This window comes from Protopterus annectens, chromosome 3.part1 (genome assembly GCF_019279795.1).
Source record: "Protopterus annectens isolate FY-2018-M chromosome 3.part1, PAN1.0, whole genome shotgun sequence".
NCBI lineage: Eukaryota > Metazoa > Chordata > Ceratodontiformes > Protopteridae > Protopterus > Protopterus annectens.
This window is the reverse complement of record NC_056732.1, coordinates 1881032609-1881053947: the sequence shown is the minus strand read 5'-3', so window position 1 is coordinate 1881053947 and position 21339 is coordinate 1881032609. Positions and strand designations below refer to the sequence as shown.

At 40.1% G+C, this 21339-nt stretch overlaps 1 protein-coding gene across 1 annotated transcript in view; it reads right to left on the bottom strand.

The window, feature by feature from the left end:
- Positions 1–21339, bottom strand: part of TMC3 (transmembrane channel like 3) — a 1325854-nt gene that overhangs the window by 1021933 nt on the left and 282582 nt on the right. The window contains exons 6-7 of the mRNA XM_044067925.1: positions 13115–13213; positions 12862–13004 (exon numbers count right to left, since the gene is read on the bottom strand). Of these exons, the coding sequence (XP_043923860.1) occupies positions 12862–13004; positions 13115–13213 (242 nt within the window). The remainder of the gene's footprint in view (positions 1–12861; positions 13005–13114; positions 13214–21339) is intronic.

Here is a 21339-nt window from a genome sequence, read left to right as displayed (position 1 = left end):
AGCCTACATTGATCTGGCCAAGCCCTTTGATACCATTCCCCTCTCAGGAATCATAGAAAAACTCGCTAAGCTAGGCATCAATCCCTATATCACTAGGTGGATTACAATCTGGCTCACAGATAGAACCCACAGTGTGAAAGTAGCTGACTCCAAGTCAGACTGCTACCAGTCACGAGTGGAGTCCCACAGGAATCGGTCCTGGGTCCTCTCCTGTTTGGTATCTACTTCTCAGAAGTCCAGTCCAACATGAAGGGACTCTGGCTGACAAAGTTTACAGATGATTGCAAGTTGGGAGCCATTATTAACTCCCCAAGTGATGTTGATATCCTACAGAAAGGCCTCTCTGAGACCAGCTACTGGTGTCAGAACCACGGCCTTAAGCTTAATGCCAAAAAAGGTGTCATTATCCCCTTTGGGAAAAATCCAGTTCCCATGAACTACCACATCAATGGTAGCCCACTGAACACAGAAGGCATTATAAGAGACTTGGGAATACAGGTTGACTGCAACCTCTCTTTTGACCACCACACTGCCACTGAGGTCAGATAGTCCTTCTGTGTGGCACATCTCATTACTAAGAGTTTTGCATCCAGGAAGAAAGAGGTCATTGTCTCTCTCTACTCTTCCCTCATTAGGCCAGTCATTGAGTACAATGCCCCATTTGGCATGTACCTCACTAGACACCTGCAACAACTGAAGAGGCTGCAAAAGTACCTCACAAAGAGGATCCTAGGCCTTAAACACTTTTCCTATAGGGACAGACTCAAAAAAATATCAACTATTCTCTGTCTCATATCACCTACTTAGAGGTGATCTCTGCTTGACTTACAAAGCCATGTCTGACCCAGCTCTGTTAGAAATGCTATATCTAAAGAAATCCCAATCCCTCCACACCACACGCTCCAGAGACCTCAACCTCATTACCACAATCAACAGAATGTGCTGGAGGGACAGAGACTGCCCATGTTTTGGAATAGACTTCCATACATGTCAAACAGAGCATCTCACTGGCCCTCTTCAAGAGAAATCTTGATGAGTGGATGGGAACTCCAGTGGCGCTATTCGACAGAGACACTGGAAGCTAAGGTCAGATGGCACAATGCCAGTGTAATCCTATGGACTAGGCTTGTAAAGGCTCCAGGGCCATTAGCCTAGTACACACCTATGAACCTGTGTTCCATTCTCTGTCCCTTCTCTTGTACTGTACAAATGTACTGTGTAAGTGTGAGAAAGTAATTCCTGTATGCATGCACAGTACATCAGCAAAGAGAAGAGAATATGGACTAAAGTCCCATTATGCAAAGACATTACTTAAGAAAGGTAAGCAGTTTCTTTTGTAAGTAATTTAAATCTATAATAACAGTAACCTATTCCTGGATGTGGATATCACAGGATTTACCCAGAGTTGGTTTTATATAAACACTCAGACTTTGATCTTGTGATCAAACCATGTCAACCCTGGGTAAATACTGTGATACCCCCACCCCGTCATGGCTTGTTGCTAAATTACTATACATCATAAAGAGAAGATAATATAATATAAAAAAGAACAATATAGTGTAATGTATTATATGTATATATAGAAGTATATATGGAGCCCTATCAGTTGATTGAGTGTTTATAAATTTGATATTCATATAGTCGAGATGATATGACCGAATTTCTGAAAACTCAAAGCTTTTGAATGAGATTGTGGTACAGTGAGGATTGGGAAATTTACTGTTTTCCTCAATGTAGTGCAATCTCTGAGTTGGTATATATAATTTGCAGGGGGCATGGGGGATGCAGGAGGGCTTCACCCCCTGCAAAAATGTGAAAAAAGATAGATTTTTTTTTGACCAGTTTTTTGAAAATGCAATCATATCGTCTCAATAATATGAATTTTGAGTTTCTGAAAACTTGATCAACTGACATAGATATATATACATATATATATATATATATATATATATATATATATATATATACGTATTTATACACACAGATCCTTAACAGACAACGCTTGGCACAAATATATATAAAGGAAGTAGTGGTACTACATAGAAATATGCTCTGGAAAGGAGGAGTCCTGAGTGGAATTACCAATAAAGTAAGATCATTCTTCTACCGATTCATTCTCCTACAAACAAAAAAAAATCAAGCTTCAAGTTTTTCAATTACAAATGTAATGCACTTGTGTTCTCCTTCATCCTGTAGGTACAGTTTCAATTTGTTGGAGAATGAGGGGACAGTAGAAAGCTAATAATGAATGCCTGGAAGGGAGTTTCAGTTAGTGGCGCCTATGTGTGGAAAAGCTCTGTCAGTACATGTAAGTGAGGTATGCGGGATATTAAGAGGTGGGAGATCTAAGAGATATGGAAGAGTGTTTCACAGTATTAAGCCAGAGATGAGTCCTGCACTGGGTACAGATGAAGAGTTTATACAAAAGAGAATTACCAAGAAATGCAAGTCCAAGACGTAACCATCCTGACAGTTTGTTTCAATTCAATAAGAAGATTTCCTGTTGGCTACAACAGTAAATAGTTAAATGTGATCTTATGTGTTTCAAGGCTTTTTTAGGGTTTTAGAATATGTGAAGCTGATAAAAGGTAGGGAGAGTTTAAAAGTGGGCAGCTGTATAACCCTGACAGTTGCAAGACTTCACTGTTTTGTTAGGAGGTTGCTAATGCTGTTACATGATCAGATAATTAAAATAACCTTATTTCCACTATTTTGGATGTGAGTGCAAAAGGTAAGGTATGTATCAATCCAGATCCCAAGGTATTTTATGGCTGTCACCACTTTTGGTGGGTCATCGTTAGGGCTGTAGACATGCCACTTGTCATGGCACATGCAGGGGTATTAGTGAGTATCAAAGAAGATATTGCTCAGGTTTTCTTTAGATTAACTTTGAATCCATTGAGCTCTCAGTCATGACACATTCGGGCTGGAGCAGAAGTCAGGTAACTACAGATGGAATCTAGTTAGCTATCACATTCCCAGATACAATGTCATCTGCATAATATTTCCAGCTTCCTGATAAAATGCCAACAATCAAAATGCCAAGTGCTGATAAGCCAAAAAAGCACTGAAAATGCTGAAGAAGAGCAAATCTTGAACATTGTTCTTCTCCTGCAAACTTTTCTTTATTTCAGGAGGGCAACCCCCCCTGCACCCCTGATGTGGGAGGCAAATTCCCCACACCCCCAGAAATTGCCATACCTTGAAGAAAGGGAAATATTCCAAGAAGTGGCCATTTTGCACTTAATATATAATTTTTCTTGGGCCATTCAGTCTCCATATTTTGGGATTCATACAAGCGGGTCCCAATATTTCAAATGGTTATTCGGGGGCTAGGCTAATCTTTTAGAATAAAATGAGGGAGTTGATATAGGTGGTGAAAAACAATGACCTAGGATGGAGCCCTGTGGAATGCTTAACTGAACAGGGAAAAGCGAGGATTGTGTATAAGATATGACAACTCTGAAATATCTACTATGCAGATAATCATAAAGTGACAGTTTCAGTCAGTAAGGAAAGGTTAACAAGATGAAAAGCCTTGGACAGATGATTGAAAATGGCTCCTACAAGCTTACCTGTATCCATGCCATGGTAGAATGTATTAGTGAGAAACAGCAGAGTAGCATTAGACATTAAACCACTCCAAATCCATGCTGACAGTTTCAGTCAGTAAGGAAAGGTTAACAAGATAAAAAGCCTTGGACAGATGATTGAAAATGGCTCCTACAAGCTTACCTGTATCCATGTCATGGTAGAATGTATTACTGAGAAACAGCAGAGTACCATTAGACATTAAACCACTCCAAATCCATGCTGATCACTGGAAAGTATCCCACAGGATTTGATAGGATTCTTTAGTTATGAGACATCGACATTCTTCAAGATTTTATCAAGATGAAACAGCACAACAATAGGCAAATAGGATGCACAACTTAGGAACAATAGGGTTGTTTATGCATTGGGTCATATGTTCAGTTTTCCAGAGGTCAGAAACTATACACTGGAGAGCAAAGTGTTAATTATTTATGCAGGGGATGGGTCACAGGTCCTTAACTGCAGATTATGTCATTTAGCGGTTGGTTGTGTCACAGGTAGTGGCAGGATCTATGAGATTTATAACAATTAAAATAAATTGCACTTGTTGCTTCCTCCTGGAAGTGGATTGTTACTGGGTTAAGTAGCTTAACCCACAGATGCAGTTATTTTATGGGTGGGGGGTCATAAGCCCTTAACTCACAAACACAGTCATTAGGTGATTGGGTAGTTTGCAGCTACTGATATTACCTAAAGTGTCTTAGTCTGACACAGTGGGCTGCAGGAAGGAGAATAACTGGCTTAAAGACTGTATTCTATAATGGTCATTGCATGACTCCGAGCCATTTTTTTCTTGTGATATTTATTGTTGTTTTCAGTGTCACCAGGTATTCCCAGGTGATGCCGTGCTCTTTGACTTGCTGTTCTTTGCTTGACTATTGCTGATCTCTGTCTGCATTTGATTTTAGATTGAAGTTATTCATTTGAGGTTTGGTTACTTCTATTTTTATCTATTTTCTTATATTGAATTTTATTTTGTTTTAATTTTTTTGTTCTTTTGGAGTTTTAAGAGGTCTTGGCAAAGGTCAGTTAGAAAATAATTGTTTTGCAGGTAGTGAATAACATCAAACGAATTAGTGGGGGCAGCTGAGAAATAGCATTCTTCATTTAACTACAAGTATTTACCGGCATTTTATTTAGCTGCACTGGTTGTTAGACATGTGGTTATCTACCTGACTATTGCCAAGCTCTGTCTGCATTTGATGTTTCCCATCCACCCACCCCTGCTGCTGTCGCACCTTTAAACTTTGTGGCTTTTGAGTTGCCCACTCCTACTACAAAACTGATTATGGACACTCCTAGTCTTATCTGGTCAGCTGGGAAAGTCCTTCCCCTTAGTCTCTTAAATTTGAATGATCTTCTTCCTACATTATTTAGCTTTTTTGCTGTACATTCTTAAAATGTTTGGTTGCATTTAATCTGCTACATTCATTACTGCTAGTTAATAGCCTGATTAAATGTTAACTCTTATTCTAAGCCTCTTAGTTTTGATTTAAGCACTTGGTCTTCAAACATAAGGAAGGTTTGTGGTCTGCACGCTTGTGGCAAGAGAGGTAACTTACACCCTTCTGAGTTGGGAAATGCTAGCTGAAGGCTTATTGTGTCTGTTATTCTAAAAGTGTCTTAGTTCTGGTTTAAGCACTTGTGCTCCAGGCCCATTATTTTAATATAAGCTTTGTGGTCTACACTCTTGTGGGAGGAGAGAGTAGTCTCCACCCATATGAGTTGGGAATTGCTGGTTGAAGGCTTATTGTGCCTGTTATTCTAAGTGTCTTTGTTCTGATTTAAGTACTTGGGATCCAAATCAGTTATTTTACCTCAGGAAGGTTTGTAGTCTACACTCTTGCGGCAGAAGAGAATAGCCTACACCTTTCTGAGTTGGAAATTGCTGATGAATGATTATTGTGTTTGTTGTTGTAAGTGTCTTTGTTCTGATTTAATTACTTGGGCTCCAAACCAGTTATTTTACATCAGGAAGGTTTCTGGTTTACACTCTTGTAGCATTACTGTCTAGACAGATTTTTTTAACTACTAGAGCATCTAGTTTGTGCATAGCTGAGCATTGCTCATTAAGTTCTTTGTCTTGTTAACCTGTTCAATATTAAAATTTCCCTGACTTCTCCATAGTAGATCCGTAGGTGTGGATATGCACTTCTCGAATCTCTCTGTGGTCATTCTGCTTGTGATGGGTATTCTGAGACATTGTAATAATTGCCACATGTACACCAACATTCCACTTATTCTTAATAAAACAGATAAAATATGCAAGAGGTGGGTGTAAATGCACTTTGACACAAGAGGCAAAACTCTCTCATACATCCAAAACTAATCCTACAGGGGTTGTCATTGACACTTGCATCACACCTGCTGCTCAGGGTAAAGACCCTACACATACAACTACTTATGCTGAGGCACTTGCAGGTAATCTTCCTAAAACACTAAGACCTTCTGCACAGCACAATAAAAAAAGAGATCCTCATCCATCATGTAAACATTCCATTAAAACACCACCCACAGCTACACATAGTAAAACTGTATCCAATGCCTCTACTGCTAATCCCTTAAGGCAGACCAGTGCACAGCCACATTTCTTGGCCATTGTTGATTCTACAGTGAGGCACAGCAATGTCTCCCTCACCACACTGAGTAAGGAGAGAGTCATTGTTAGCTACCTTTATAGGATTAGGATCCGTCAAGTCACAAATTACCATGAGCATATCTCTTGTTAATTTCTTGCATATAATTTGAAAGTAATTACTTTTATTGTCTGTATATTATGTCAGTTTTTTGTGTGTGTATATTTTTTACTTGTATAACCAGAGCTTTTCTCCTCAGAGTATCAGGTCTTTAACAGCAGATAAAGTCATATAGTTCTGCATACAGCAGCAAGTGCTGTTTCTTTTAATTGTTATAACTCTCTTAAATCTGGATACAGTGTTACTATATGCTGAAAAGGGGCTAACCCGGTCAACAAATGTCAAAATAAAATAAATAAATAAATGATTGATTTTAACAACTGGATTATCTTCTGGTTTCATTCCAAAGAGGTACAATATTTGATGTCCTAGGAGGATGTGGTTGACAGACCACACTGGTTTGCCAGACATGGTCTGCACTTATCCCCTCCAAGCTTTTGGACATTGACAAAACCTTTTTCACTCCCATATTGCATTTTTTATGTAATGCCAAACTGATAAACCTACTGACTTATCTGAACCTATGAAGGAATATCTGAAGGTGGTACTGCTCAATGCTAGAAGTCTTAAGAAACTCCACTCCCTGCAAGCCTTCCTCTCCTTGGAGAGTGTAGACATCTGTGTAGTAATGGAGACGTGATGTAAAGTTGTGGGAGAGGACCTCAGCAATGCAAGGTTATGATGCCGTTCATGCCTTTTGACCAGCTACTGCATAAGAGGGAACTAAAGGTGGTGGAGTCGCTGTCTATATTAAAATGAACCTCACACCCAAACTAGTCAAAAACTTTGACTAACTGGAACTCATACATCTGCAATCACCATAAACAGGGTCTTGTACCATATCCTTGCAACCTATAGGTTCCCCTCCATGTCAAATCCCATACTACGTATCTCAATGTACTAGAATCCATCACAGTTAAACTCAATATGATATGCATGGGGGATCTCAACTACCCATCTATACATTGGGAATCCTACATCAGTTCTAATACACACGCCCAGCAATTCCTAAACTTTATTAATACCAACATCCTGGAACAATTGGTCCATTCTCCTACCAAGGGTACAAACATCCTTTACCTTGAACTCGTGGACGTGGGGGTGGGGTGGGGCTGATGTTCCTCACCCATTGTAATGTCTTCACTCTTTAGATCTGATCATAAGGCAGTATTGCCTGAAATAAAAACTAAATCAAGGGATCCATCAAAACCAAGCCTTTAGGCACTATTTCAAGGCTAAGTTCTCTCTACTGAATGACACCTTGGCTAAATTCCAAGCACCCCCCAAGGCCAGTAAACATCATAGCATATGCTCAGCTATTTACAAAATCTCTATCCAGCCATATTGAGAACTGTAAAGAGTGAGCTGTGCCCACTCATGTTAAAAATAAGACAAACTCAAAATAAAAGCCACCCTGATGGAATTACGACATCAATTGGTTATACAACAAAAGAAAAACAATTTTGGCAAAGTTCAGGATGAACTAAGCCATACATACTAAAAGCCACCTGACTTAACTGGACAGGCAGCTAACAGGGTTAATTAATATTTTAAAGGTTAAATTTGGAGGAAAAATAGTTTTTCAGACAAAGGGCAACAAAAAGCTTTCTACAGCTATGTCCATAACCTCAGCAGAAATACACAGCAATGCACATAACGTATTGTAAATCACATCACCCACACTGAAATGGAGACCATTGCCAACCTTTTGGCACACAAGTTCATCTCAAATTTCTCCACCCACTCCCACTTAAAGTGTAAAGGAAATACCACATACAACAATTCCCCCAACCATTACTAGGGAACGTGTCATCAATGTATTTTCCAAGGCCAGAAACACTGCATCAGTAAGCCCCAATAACATCCCAGGATGTATAATAAATATCATAAAACATGACATCTCTGGTTCACTTGAGTCACTTTTCAGCTGCAGCCTTCAGTCAGGTTTTGTGCCAAGTAATGAGAGATGGCAACAGTCATTCCCCTGCACAAAGGAGGTGCAACCACTGATCTGGGTACCTGTAGGCCCATAAGTTTTACCAGCCTTATATGCAAGCCATGGAAAGAATTATGGATGTGATAAATGAGGACATAGGTAACCTGCAAAGGCTGGACCCATCATAGTCTGCCTTTGTTAAAGAAAATTCATGCCTATTAAATCTGGTGGACATTTTTGAGCGGGTCACCAAGGCACAGGATGAAGTTAAGACTGTGCATACAGCTTACCTTGACCTGGCCAAGAATTTTGATACAATAACCCACTCAGGAATTATAGACAAGCTCACTAATTTAGGTATAACCATTTTTATCACCCACTGGATAGCCATCTGGCTCACTGATAGGACCCAGGATGTCAGAATAGGTGATGACTCCTCCACCAAGATGCTAATCACTCGAAGAGTCTCCCAGGGCTCGGTATTGAGCCCACTCCTTTTTGGCATCTATTTCTCTGAAATGGAAGCAGATGCTAAAGGTTTATGGCTAAGTTTGCAGATGATTGCAATTTGAGGGTTATCACTGACTTCCCTGCAGACAGTAGCATTCTTCAAATAAGTCTGTCTCTCACTAACAAATGCTGCTAAAGCCATGGTCTTAAACTCAGTATTAAGAAATGCATAATGGTAACCTTTGAGAAGTCAACCGCCCTGGCTAATTACCATATTGATAATATGCCCCTAAGAGTTAACCCAGTGGTCAGGGATCTGGGTACTCACATAGATAGTAGCCTTACCTTCGACCACCACATGTTGCACAACATATAAGTAGGGACATGGGATCTAGGTCCAAACAGGTCATTATCCCACTGTACTCCCTTATCAGACAATTCATAGAATGCAATGCTCCCTTTGGTATGTACCTGATCAGGCATATGCAGCAAGTAGGGAAACCTGAGAGGTTCCTAACGAAAATAATACAAGGTGTAAGAAACCTGCCTTATGCAGAGCACCTTAAAGCCCTTTCCCTCTGCTCAGTCTCCTACAGACTGCTGAGGAGTGATTTATGCCTGGCTTACAAGGCATCGGCAAACCACACACTTATGAATATTCTACATATTTGCAAGTCAAAGTGTACCAGAAATACAAAGCCAAGGGTTGTGAATTTTGTCTGTGACATAAACAGAACATGCTGGAAGGACCCAGAGACTGGCTCTAGTATGGAACAGGCTTTCCATCCATGTGAAGCTGATTTCATCTTTTACCTAATTTAACTACAACCTGAACGAATGGATGGAGAATAGGAAATTTACATCAGGCCTGAAATCCATGTTCCTTATGGCAGAGGTAGCTTACAAATCCCTGGTCCTCAATGTCCTACTTGGATGCAGGTCATCATTATTCTTTTGGGAAAACTTGGCTAAGGTTTGAAAGACCCCCCCCCATCATTAGTCTAGTAACAATCTATGACTCTACGGATCTATAAAGTGATTTATTTATAATGCAGGTTAGATAATCATATGCTCTATATGGTCAGTGAAGCATTGCACATTATTACTGCAATTCCTGTCTGCATTTTACTAACTGACCTTTACGTTCTCTATAAACTGACTAAAATGTCTCTAACTATCAAATCATTTTCATATAATTTACATCTACTTTTAACCAATGTTTTCATATTATGTCTAATTTGGTACATTTATTTTTACTATTATATTTAAAGACTGTAAAATTATTTTTCTTACTATGTTCTGTAATACTTTGGAGCTTTTCTCCCCAGACCTCTGCTGAAAATGGGTTCCTACTCAGTCAGACTTCCCATTAATCAAATATCAATAAATAAAAAAATACATAGTGACTAAATTCTAGGCTTGAGGCTGCAATGCTCCTTTGTACAGCACTCATTTTACATGCTTCCACTCTGTGCTCTAGAGATGAGAGTCCTTCCTCATACATGCAGGACTGTCACATGATTAACAGGTGAGGGCAACTCCCCCTCAATGCACAGGCTCTGCTGCACTGCCCAGAACTGTCAGAGTAAATATGCATTTGTAAAGAATGCCAAAACAAATTGGTCATATTTAATGTTCATCAAAAATGCCTCACACACACACGCGCTCACACACACACACACACACACACACACACACACACACACACACACACACACACACACACACACACACACACAAAACACACACAGTGATGAAATGGGAATTATAGCAAATAAGCAGCTGATGACTTCTTGTATGCAGACCCTCACCCACCAACTCACAGGATGCAAATTATATGCATTGATTTTCTGTGTTGGCAATGTAGGCCAAAAAGCCAACCTGTCTCCTTCATTTTAACTATAATGTTGGGGGCGCTTTCCTTTTTTCCCATAGTATCAAATAGTCTAATATGAATATCAAGCTGTTTAGGACAGATAAACCACATATCACAGGTGTTTTGTTTGACTGTAAGCAAAGGCTCAACCATAATGATAAATGCATGTTAACCTTTCACCCTTTCATTAGAAGGTATCTCTGTTTAAGTTGTCACATGCAGTGTGACATGGCAGATCATAGAAATTTAGTTAATACATTTTGTGTGACCATGGTAGGGCTCAAACTTACAATCTTCTGATCCACAATCAAGCACCTCATCCATTAGGACACATGGCCACTGACATTTTACCAGTCTGCTAAAGTATGCTTACAGCCATGTCCTATCGTTTACCTGTCAATCAAAACAATCTCATTCAGAGGTGCATGCTCAACAAACCATGCTAAACGAATACTTTGAATCATTATAGGTTCATAGGTAGGTATTAGGCTATCGGCCCAAGGGCCTAAGTAAGCCTAGCCAACAAGGTTCCCTGGCTTACGCCACCTAAGAAAGTTGTTTTCCTGTGCCCCTGTCAAGCAGAGCCACAGAAGTGATCCCCGGGGTGTATTTCCTAATTTCCCATTCACTTATCAAGATTTTTCTTGAAGAGTGGTAATGAGGAACTTTGCTTGACATAGATGGGTAGCTTGTTCCAGAGTATGAGAAGTCTCTGGGACAAGAATCTATCCCTCCAGCACATCCTGTTTATTGTGGTGATAAGGTTTAGGTCCCCTGTAGCTCAGAGGGATTGGGATTTCTTTAGGTGTAGCGTATCCAACAGCTCTGGGTTTGACATAGCGTTATATATTAGGCAGTGATCACATAGGAGTAGGCGATATGTGACGGAGTAAAGCTGGAGTTTTTTGAGACAGTCAGTGTAGGGCATCTGTTTGAGGCCAGTAATCCTCTTTTTGAGGTACTTGTGTGGCCAGCTGCTGCAGATGTCTTGTAAGGTACATTCCAAAAGGGGCATTGTACTCTAATGGGTCTAATGAGTGTCGAGTAGAGGGGAACAATGACCTCTTTTTATCTAGATGAGAACCCTTTTGTGATGAGGTATGCCACGTAGAAGGATTTCCTGACTACTGTGGTGATGTAATTATCAAAGGAGAGACTGCTGTCCACCTGTGTCCCAAGGTGTCATCACACTTTCGGTGTTAAGTAGACTACCACCTATGTGGTAGCTCATGGGTACAGAGTTTTTACCAAAGGGGATGACAATGCACTTTTTGGCATTGAGCTTGAGGCCATGGCTTTGACACCAGGCATCTGTCTCAGTGAGGCCCTTTTGTAGGATGTCCACATCGTTAAGAGTTTTGATTAGGGCTCCTAGTTTGCAGTCATCTGAAAACTTCATTAGCCAAAGGCCTTCTGTGTTAGTCTGTACTTCAGAGAAGTAGATACCAAACAGGAGAGGTCCCAGGATTGAACCCTGTGGTACTCCACTTGTCACTGGTTTGAAGTCAGATTTGGAGTCTGCAACCTTTACAGTGTGGGTTCTGTCAGTGAGCCAATTGCCAACCCATCTTGTGATGTAGGGATTTATACCCAGTTTAGTGAGTTTAGCTATAATTCCAGAATGGGGGATTGTGTCGAAAGCCTTGGTGAGGTCAAGATAGGCTGTGTGAACCACCTTACCCTCTTCTACAGATTTGGTGACTGCTTCAAATAAGTCAGTAGGGTTCAGGAGGCATGATCTGCCTTTCACAAACCCGAACTGGGTGGGATCCAGAGTTTGGAGGTTACCAATGTCTTTGTTTATGAGTTCCATGATGATACATTCCATGGCCTTGCAGACCAGGCTCGTCAGGCTAATAGGGTGATAGTTCCCGGGATCAGTGGTGGCTCCCCCTTTGTGGAGTGGGATAACTGTTGCTGTGCGCCATTCAGTGGGCACAAAGCCTGATGTGAGACTATGAATGACAATCGTATTTATTTTGAATATATGGTATTACTACAGAATGAAACTGAATATAAACAAAGATAAAATGCCTAAAAGGAAAGTTATGTCTGCTTTGAGTCACACAACTAATTCTGAACACTTGGCCAGGATGATATTCAAATGTCAATAAATCCATATGTTTGTAATTATACATATACAATATTTTTTATTTCTGCACATGCATATGTGTATATGTGTTTGTTTTCATAAGTATTCACATATGTGTATATATATATATATATATATATATATATATATACATATATATATATACATGTTAGAAGACGAAGGCATAATGACAATAAAATACAACAGAAATACTGACTTTCTCAAAAGAATGATGAAGCTGTAAGCAAACACTGCCATTCCCACCAGAAAATAGGCCAAGGGTAATCGATATCCTGCTCGACCGATCTTCCTTTCTCTGCCATAGTAACCATAAAATAAAACAGAGTACTGAAGGTAACCCTGCAAGAGAGACAGTTTCATCATTAGAGGGAACCACTGATTTCATTGTCAGCATATAGGGTTAATTTGGGAACATTTACTGACAGATTAATATCTTTTGATGGACTTACCCCTAATGACCATATTGTGTCCAAGTCCTGTGCTGAATCAAGATACTTGTCAGGAATTGTTTTACTGGGTGTGCTTCCAAAAGGGGCTCCTGCAAGAATCTAAGAAAAAAGCATAACACAAGAAGCGTGTAATAAAAATCTAGGGTGCAGTTTACTTTGACAAAATGTGTACAGTATCTCAGAAAACCACATAATGCATTACATATGAACAGTTCTTTATAATGAAGTCAGATGTGGTTATAGTTAGAGAAGTAACTCCTGTTACTTTTAATGGTCTAGAGTCATGTTTTTTCAGCACTACTGCATATAAAAAGTAATAATCTCTTCAGTTGTTTTGCTATTTAGTAGTCATAACACCAGAAAAATCTGAAGGGGCTTGTAAGTCCAGCTGTGCAGTCCTGCTTTCAGGGTATAATTTGCATGCCTATTGAAATTATGCATGCACTGTGGGAATTACTGCATTTATGGTACAGCTGGCTTTAGCTAAAAGCATTTTTTCATTTAAAAAATGTATATCAGCATGTGTATAATTTAAGTAATAGATTGTAGTCTGCATGGTAATAATTCACTGTAAGCAGCTGAATTATTTTAAGTATTTTAAGCTTAGAGTAATCGTACTATATTAGCTCTTCCATAGTTGTAGTCATATTAGAAAATAAGTCTGCTATGCTGCTTTATTATACCGTAAATTAAATATTTAGGCATATCTGTATACTGTTTCTCCGTAGCAGTTTGTTCTGTATTATTTTGAAATGTTTCATTGCCGTTTTACTTTTCACTAGTTGAATTACTGCTGCTTTCGGAAGTGTACTGTGTCTTATTTCCCGACAGAGCCAGTGGGATCAAAGTACCACTCCAGCTGACAAATGAAAATAAATAAATAAGTAAAAAGGTTTTTTCTTGTGCCATATTTATGTTTTTTCTTATTTATGGATTTGTTTGCTTGTTTTATTTCCATTTGTTGATTGACATAGTTTAGATGAGTTGTACCTCTAAGCCCCTTTTCACTGAAACCCCAGGAAGAAAATTCCCATTTACTACAGATTACAAGAGCAATATAATTAGGTTGATGGGTACTTACAAGGCTATTGGTCTGTGAGGATCTTTAGAAGCATAGCCTTATGTTCTCATGGTAGTTTTTAGCTTTCATGTTTTGTGTGCAACTAACCCAGAGGAGGGCAGGACAATGATATGTTATAACATTTATTTGTTGCCCCTATTCATGTGGGACATGGGTACTAAACTAGGAATTAATCTATGGTCTTCCAATTATTCACCCAAATTACATTTGAATAGAATAACAGAAGTACTTTGCATTATGTGGAGTGGGAAGCGGTTCCATAGAGGAGTTGAATTCTGTAATACTTACTTATCCCTCTAACATATTCTTCTTATGTTGCAAAAAAATTGAGATCTCTTGAACAGATGCTCATGCCACCATTGGACTTACAAATATCTAATAGGCCTGACAAGACAGGGTCTGTTGAGGCTCTACATGTGAGGCAGACGTCACCTCTTAGTAGCCTATTATAATATGAAGAAGAGGGAGGAGCCTTTCAGACGGTCTGCATAGCTTTTGTGAATTAGGTCTTTGACTTTTAGTGAGAAAGCATTATGTTTACTCCAGTTGTGAAAAGTGTTAGAAAAGGGACAATATATTCAATGAATAGCTTCATGCAAGCTGAGTGCAGTGGAATGATTACATCTCTGGACCAGGATGCCACACCTTTAGATATAAGCTGTACAATGAAAGAGGACTTCCTTTCACTAAAAGATACATGATGGTCAAAGGACAGTTCATTGTCTACATAGGTTCCCAGACCTCTGTCTATGAGACGGTGTATTGTCAATGTGATAGTTTTAAGGAAAATCATGCTTGGCATTTAGTTTTAATCCATGCTTTGAACCAGCTATTTCTATGGATAAGGCCCTCCTGTAGGATTTTGGTATTCATTGGGGTGGGGAGTGGGGGGCTGATGGCATAATGTTTACAATTATCTGTAGATTTGGTCTACAGTGAGTGTGTGAGTGAGTGTGTGTGTGTGTGTGTGTGTGTGTGTGTGTGTGTGTGTGTGTGTGTGTGCGTGCGTGCGTGCATGTGTGTGTGTGTGTGTGTGTGTGTGTGCGTGTGTGTGTGTTTGGTACCTAGATGCAGGTATGTGATCTGAGAATGTAAGAGCAGAGTGGAAGGTGAAGTTTGAACTAAATTTGTCCACTAGTAAATTGCAGATGTCCTCTGGTTGTGAGTATGTGATATCCTGTACCATTGGCTCTGTACAGTGCTGTGCATTGCTCCTGAGATTTCTAATTTAGTTAAAGAAGGCTGTGTGATTATCATTTACCTGGGTGGTCATTTTTACCTCATATTTGGCTTTGGCTGTTTTGATCTGGGTTAGTTGTTCCTTGTCAAATTTAGCAAGGCCATTATTGGCATCTAGAGATTTAAATTTTTTTTTGAATACAATGAGTTTTTTTTTATAGAACCTGTTTATATTAGGATACTAGCACAGAGGTTTCATTTTAAATTTAGCATTGCATTTAGTTCTGAGGGGGACAGGTGCAATGCATACAATTTGACAGTAAAGGGTTCTGTATAAGCTGTGGGGTCATCAATATGTGAGGGGCTTTTGAATTTTCAAGGTCATTACTCAGTTTTAGTTCAAAGGTTTAAAGGCTCATAGATTACTACATTAGTGGACACTAGGGCCCTTACAAGCCTAGTCACACATCCTAAACCAGTTGGGTTTCTGAGTATCATGGGTGCCTATATGGCAGGGAGTAAGGAGATAACTAAGGATTTGTAGGGAAGTTGTTATTTAAGATAAAACATTACTTATCGATTGCCTTTGTCCATAAGGGACATGCAGGCCAGCCCAGGGTAAATTTACGATTTCCCATCCAATTGTTAATGTTTCGTTTGAGTGGTGTCAGGGTTAGCAGGTCAGTAGATTAACAATGGAATACTCTCTGAATACTGAGGTTTTGAATGATGCTTCTGGCCTTATTATGAAGGTAAATGTAACTAATTTGTGTTCTGGTTTGACCACACATAAATTTACAATTGGTGGGAAGCAAAGCTGGCCCATATAGGTAAGGAGCATGTCCAGGATTCCCTTGCCCCTGTTAGGGGTGCAGACTAACTGGTCCACAGAGTTTTTACTGATGAAGTCTGGAAGTTTCTGGGCATACATTTTTGAGGATGTATAAATCTCCCAGTTAGTAGAGGGATAGGTGAATTCTCCTAGGAGGGTGTAGGTTGTTGGTATGGGCTGAGGGGGACATATAGGGGATGTTATATTTAGCTGTGATATGTTATGGGGTCTTATTAATATCAAGTTGTACATAAGGAATTAAATCATTGTGTCTGCTAGTTTTACAGGTCAGTAGTTTCTAGATTGGGTGGTTTCCCTGCAGTACAGCTCTAAAAATAGCATTTTTACATTAAAATGATTTTCTGAATGCACTCTTGTGGCAGTAGTGTGCTGTAGCAAACCTATCTTAGTTGGGGAATGATGTCTGAAAGCATATTATTTGTTTTCCTGATTGGTTTGTAACCCTAACCCTAATGTGGTCTTCCCCAGTCCCCCTGCTGCTCTAGGAGCACCTGAGCTGTGCACAGAGCAGCAGTTCACACTGAATATAGCACACATTCCCAGTCCAGGTAAATCTCCCCACTATTCTCCCTGGTTAAACTCATAGTAAAAACCTGAAACCATGGAGATGCACTTCCCTGCTATCTCTAAGGCCAGCCTGGTAGACATGGCCATCCTGAAGCAATGTAGCAATTGTCTCATGTATAGTAACAACCACTTAATCCTGAAACAAATAAACACAGTATGTGAGAGATTCAGTTACAATATGAGAACTGGGACACTATTCTCACTGACAAATCAAATGATAAACAGGCTGTCAGCACATGTACATTATTTCACTCACTAAATAAGGTCTCGACACATAAACCCCCATATGTGAAGGTACTAGTAAGTAAGTTACCAAAACCTCATAGGCCTCCCATACGCTGCCCTCAGAAACCACATGCAAACAAAACCAAGTCAACACCAGCCACTACACAAAAAATACACATCACAGTGTCTCCACAAGCAAGCCCCTAAGGTGAAACACCACACATTCAAACATCTTCGTCATAGGAGACTCCATTGTGAGACTCAGAAATGCCCCACTCACCAGGTTGGAGAAAGAGAGAGTTACAGTCTTTTGCCTGTCAAGGCACCGGAGTTTCAAGATCATATAGGTGCTCGGGTTGCTCAATAACAAGTACCAGTATGACTCAGTCATAGTCCATGTGGGTGTGAATGACCTCAGACATACCTGAACTATATAAAGACAGACATGCTGGACCTCTCTGAATACTTGCTGCAGGCTGGTATGAGCCTCGCATTGAGCAGCATTCTACCTCACCAAGACTGATACCACAATACAAACAGAAAATGATTTACCCAAATAATTGGCTTAACTATTGGTGCCATTCCAAGGGAATCCAGTACTTGTCAGTGTGGGATCACATGATCGACAAAACACGCTACATCTGTCAGCTTTCAAATACCGGCCAAGGCATTAACCACTCCCATAGTGCCTTTTTTAAGCAGTGCCAAACCAACAGACTTACCAACATAACAAATTCTTCTAATGCCAAGCTGAAGGTACTACTGCTTAGTGCTAGAAGTCTTAGCAAGAAACTACATCCCGTGGAAACTCTCCTCACACTGGAGAATGCTGATGTCTGTGCAGTGACAGAGACAAAGCTCAAGGCTGTGGAAAGCACCCCAGTAAGGTTACTCTGCCTATCACACATTCATACTACCCTCTGAAAAGAAAAAACATGAAATGAGAAGGTGTTTCCATTTATATAAAAAATAATCGCACCTCTAGATTGGTCAAAAAGAATGACTCAGTTGAGCTATTCCATGTCCAGCTGACCATAAGCAAAATCCCCCATCATATCATCGCTAACTACAGGTCCCCAACCGTGAACGATGAAAACCACTCCACATACCTACCGTTACTAGAATCACTTACCATTTAGCCCAACACCCAAGAGGTTAAGAAGGTGGCCTAATGGTTAAGGTGTTTGCCTTACAAACACAAGATGCAGGGTTTGGGTCTCACAAGGGATAATTGGCTAGGCTTAAAATGGCTCACAATGGCAGTTAGCCTGGTACTAATCTATGAACCTATGAACACACTACTCAAAGGTGATTTTAACAACCCTTCCATAAACTGGGAAACCACTAACATGCAAGCTCAGAGATTTCTGGACTTTGTCGATGCATATGCTCTGGAACAGCTGGTCTGTACTCCCACTAGGGGCTCAAATATCTTTGATGCAATACTCACAAAATGGGGGAGCATTGTACCCCTCAGCCCGAGTGTAATGTCCTTATTGGTAAGATCAGATCATAAATAAATATAACAGTAGAACCCTCATCAATCCCTAAAACCCTAAATAGTTTTTCCAAGACAAATTAGCTTCTATTAAGTGATAGTACTGGTAATTATAAAACTCCGCCTAACCCCAAAAACAAAGAATCCTGTGCAGAAGCATACATGAAGGTTCTGTATGACCACTTAAACAACTGCATAAGGCAGTACCTGGCTGAACTAAACCCACCCAGATCTAGCTGGAAAAAGCCATCCTGGTGAAACCCTGGTATAAATAGACTATACAACAGAAGGAAGAAATTCCTGCTTAGAAATAAGTGTGAGGATGCACAACAGAAAAACAAATCCCTCATTAGTCTCAACCAGCAAATCAGGGTACTAAACAAGTCTTCAAAAGCTAAATACAAAACTACAGTAAGGTGGTCCACACAGCCTATCTAGACCTTGCCAAGGCCTTTGACACCATCCCCCACTCTGGAATCACAGATAAACTTACTAAGCTGGGCATTAATCCCTACATCACCCAATGGGTTGCTAACTGGCTTACTGATAGAACCCACACTGTAAAAGTAGCCGACTCCAAATCCAGCTCCAGACAAGTGACAAGTGGAGTACCTCAGGGTTCAGTCCTGGGACTGCTCTTGTTTGGCATCTACTTCTCTGAAGTACAGGCCAACACTAAGGGACTCTGGATAACAAAGTTTGCAGATGACTGCAAACTGGGAGCCATTATTGAATACCCAAATGATGTGGATACTCTAAAAAAGGGCTACAGAAACAGATGCTTGGTGCCAGAGCCATGGGCTCAAACTCAATGCCAAGAAATGTATAGTTATCCCCTTTGGGAAAAAACATGTATCCATGAATTACCATATAGGTGGCAGTACACTAAACAGAGAGACTTATCAGACAGGTGGACAGTGGTCTCACCTTCGATAACCACATCGCCACAACAGTCAGGAAATCCTTCTATGTGACACACCTCATCACTAAGGGCTTTTCATCCAGAAAAAAGGAGGTCATTGTCCCACTGTACTCATCCCTCATTAGACCCATTATAGAATACAATGCCCCGTTTGCTATGTACCTCTCAAGACATCTGCAACAACTGGAAAGGCCACAGAAATACCTCACTAAAAGAATCACAGGCCTAAAGCAGATGCCCTACGCTGACCACCTTAAAAAACTCCAGCTATACTCTGTCACATATTGTCTACTCAGAGGTGATCTCTGCTTAACATACAAGCCCATGTCAAACCCAGAGCCGTTGGACATGCTACACTTAAAGAAATCCCAATCCCTCAGAGCCACACGCTTCAGGGATCTAAACCTTGTCATCACAATAAACAAAACATGCTGGAGGGATAGGTTCCTGACCCAGAGACTCCCCAGACTCTGGAATAGATTGCCCATACATGTCAAGCAGAGTGCCTCTTTGGTCCTCTTCAAAAGGAACCTTGATGATTGGATGGGAGATAGGAAATTCACCCCAGGGATCACGTCAGTTGCCCTGCTAGACAGGGGTCCAGGGAAGTAAATAGTGCGGGAAGAAATAGCCAGGGAATTGTTATGGCTAGGCTTGTATATGCCCTAGGGCTGATAGCCTAGTACCAACCTATGAACCTATGAACCTATACAGTAACCTCCCAAGCAAAGGATACCCACAAAGTATTTTTTAGTTCTGTCTGAAATCTTAAGTGAAACACTCAACAATGTGCTGAGTTGTCTGTAGATGGTACTACCTATACTCAGCCAGAAGAAATAGCAAACCAGCTGGCTGATAAAGTCAACTCAAATGTCACCCCCTTATCACCTCCAGTCACTCCTGTGAAATACCCCTACCACTCTTTTGCCTGTTATCACTATAGAACAGGTCATCAGTGCACTCTCTACAGCTAGAAACAGCATCAATGGGCCCAGATGGGATCCCAGGGTGTCTGTTAAACAGCTTGAAACATGACCTATCACACTCATTCAGATCTCTGTTTTACCTCAGTCTCCAGAAAGACTTTGTCCCAGTAGAGTGGAGGATGGCAACAGTCATCCCTCTGCACAAGGGGGAACCATCAACTGACCCTGGAAAGTACCTCCTCATAAGTCTGACTAGCCGCATATGCAAGACTATGGAAAGGATTATTTATTTATTTATTTTACATTTCTTAACTGGATTAGTCTGAATGGGCAAAAGCCCCGTTTCAGTGCAGACTCGAGGAGAAAAGCACCAACAGAACAAGAAACAAACAGTAAATAACATGTTCAATCGTTACAAGAGAAACAAGTGTACATCAGAACTATAAGTAAAAAACAGGGTTAATCGTTACAAGAGAAACAAGTGTACATCAGAACTATAAGTAAAAAACAAGGTCAATCGTTACAAGAGAAACAAGTGTACATCAGAACTATAAGTAAAAAACAAGGTCAATCGTTACAAGAGAAACAAGTGTACATCAGAACTATAAGTAAAAAACAAGGTCAATCGTTACAAGAGAAACAAGTGTACATCAGAACTATAAGTAAAAAACAGGGTCAATCGTTACAAGAGAAACAAGTGTACATCAGAACTTTAAGTAAAAATCGGGGTGTGGCCAAGGAATAACACAGGATAGCAGCAGATTTCTTCAGCTCCACCAACATTACTACACTGACAGGAAATAATTACTTTAAAATTCAACTAATGTAATAATTTTCTTTCTAAAAACGTTTGGAATACTAGTATCTTGAATAATATCTAAAAAAGAAAGAAAATTTAAATAATTTTCCTGTCAGAAATCTTCTTGGAAATTTCTCTTTCATCACCTCTGTTCAGAATGAGTTCCAGTAAGGCT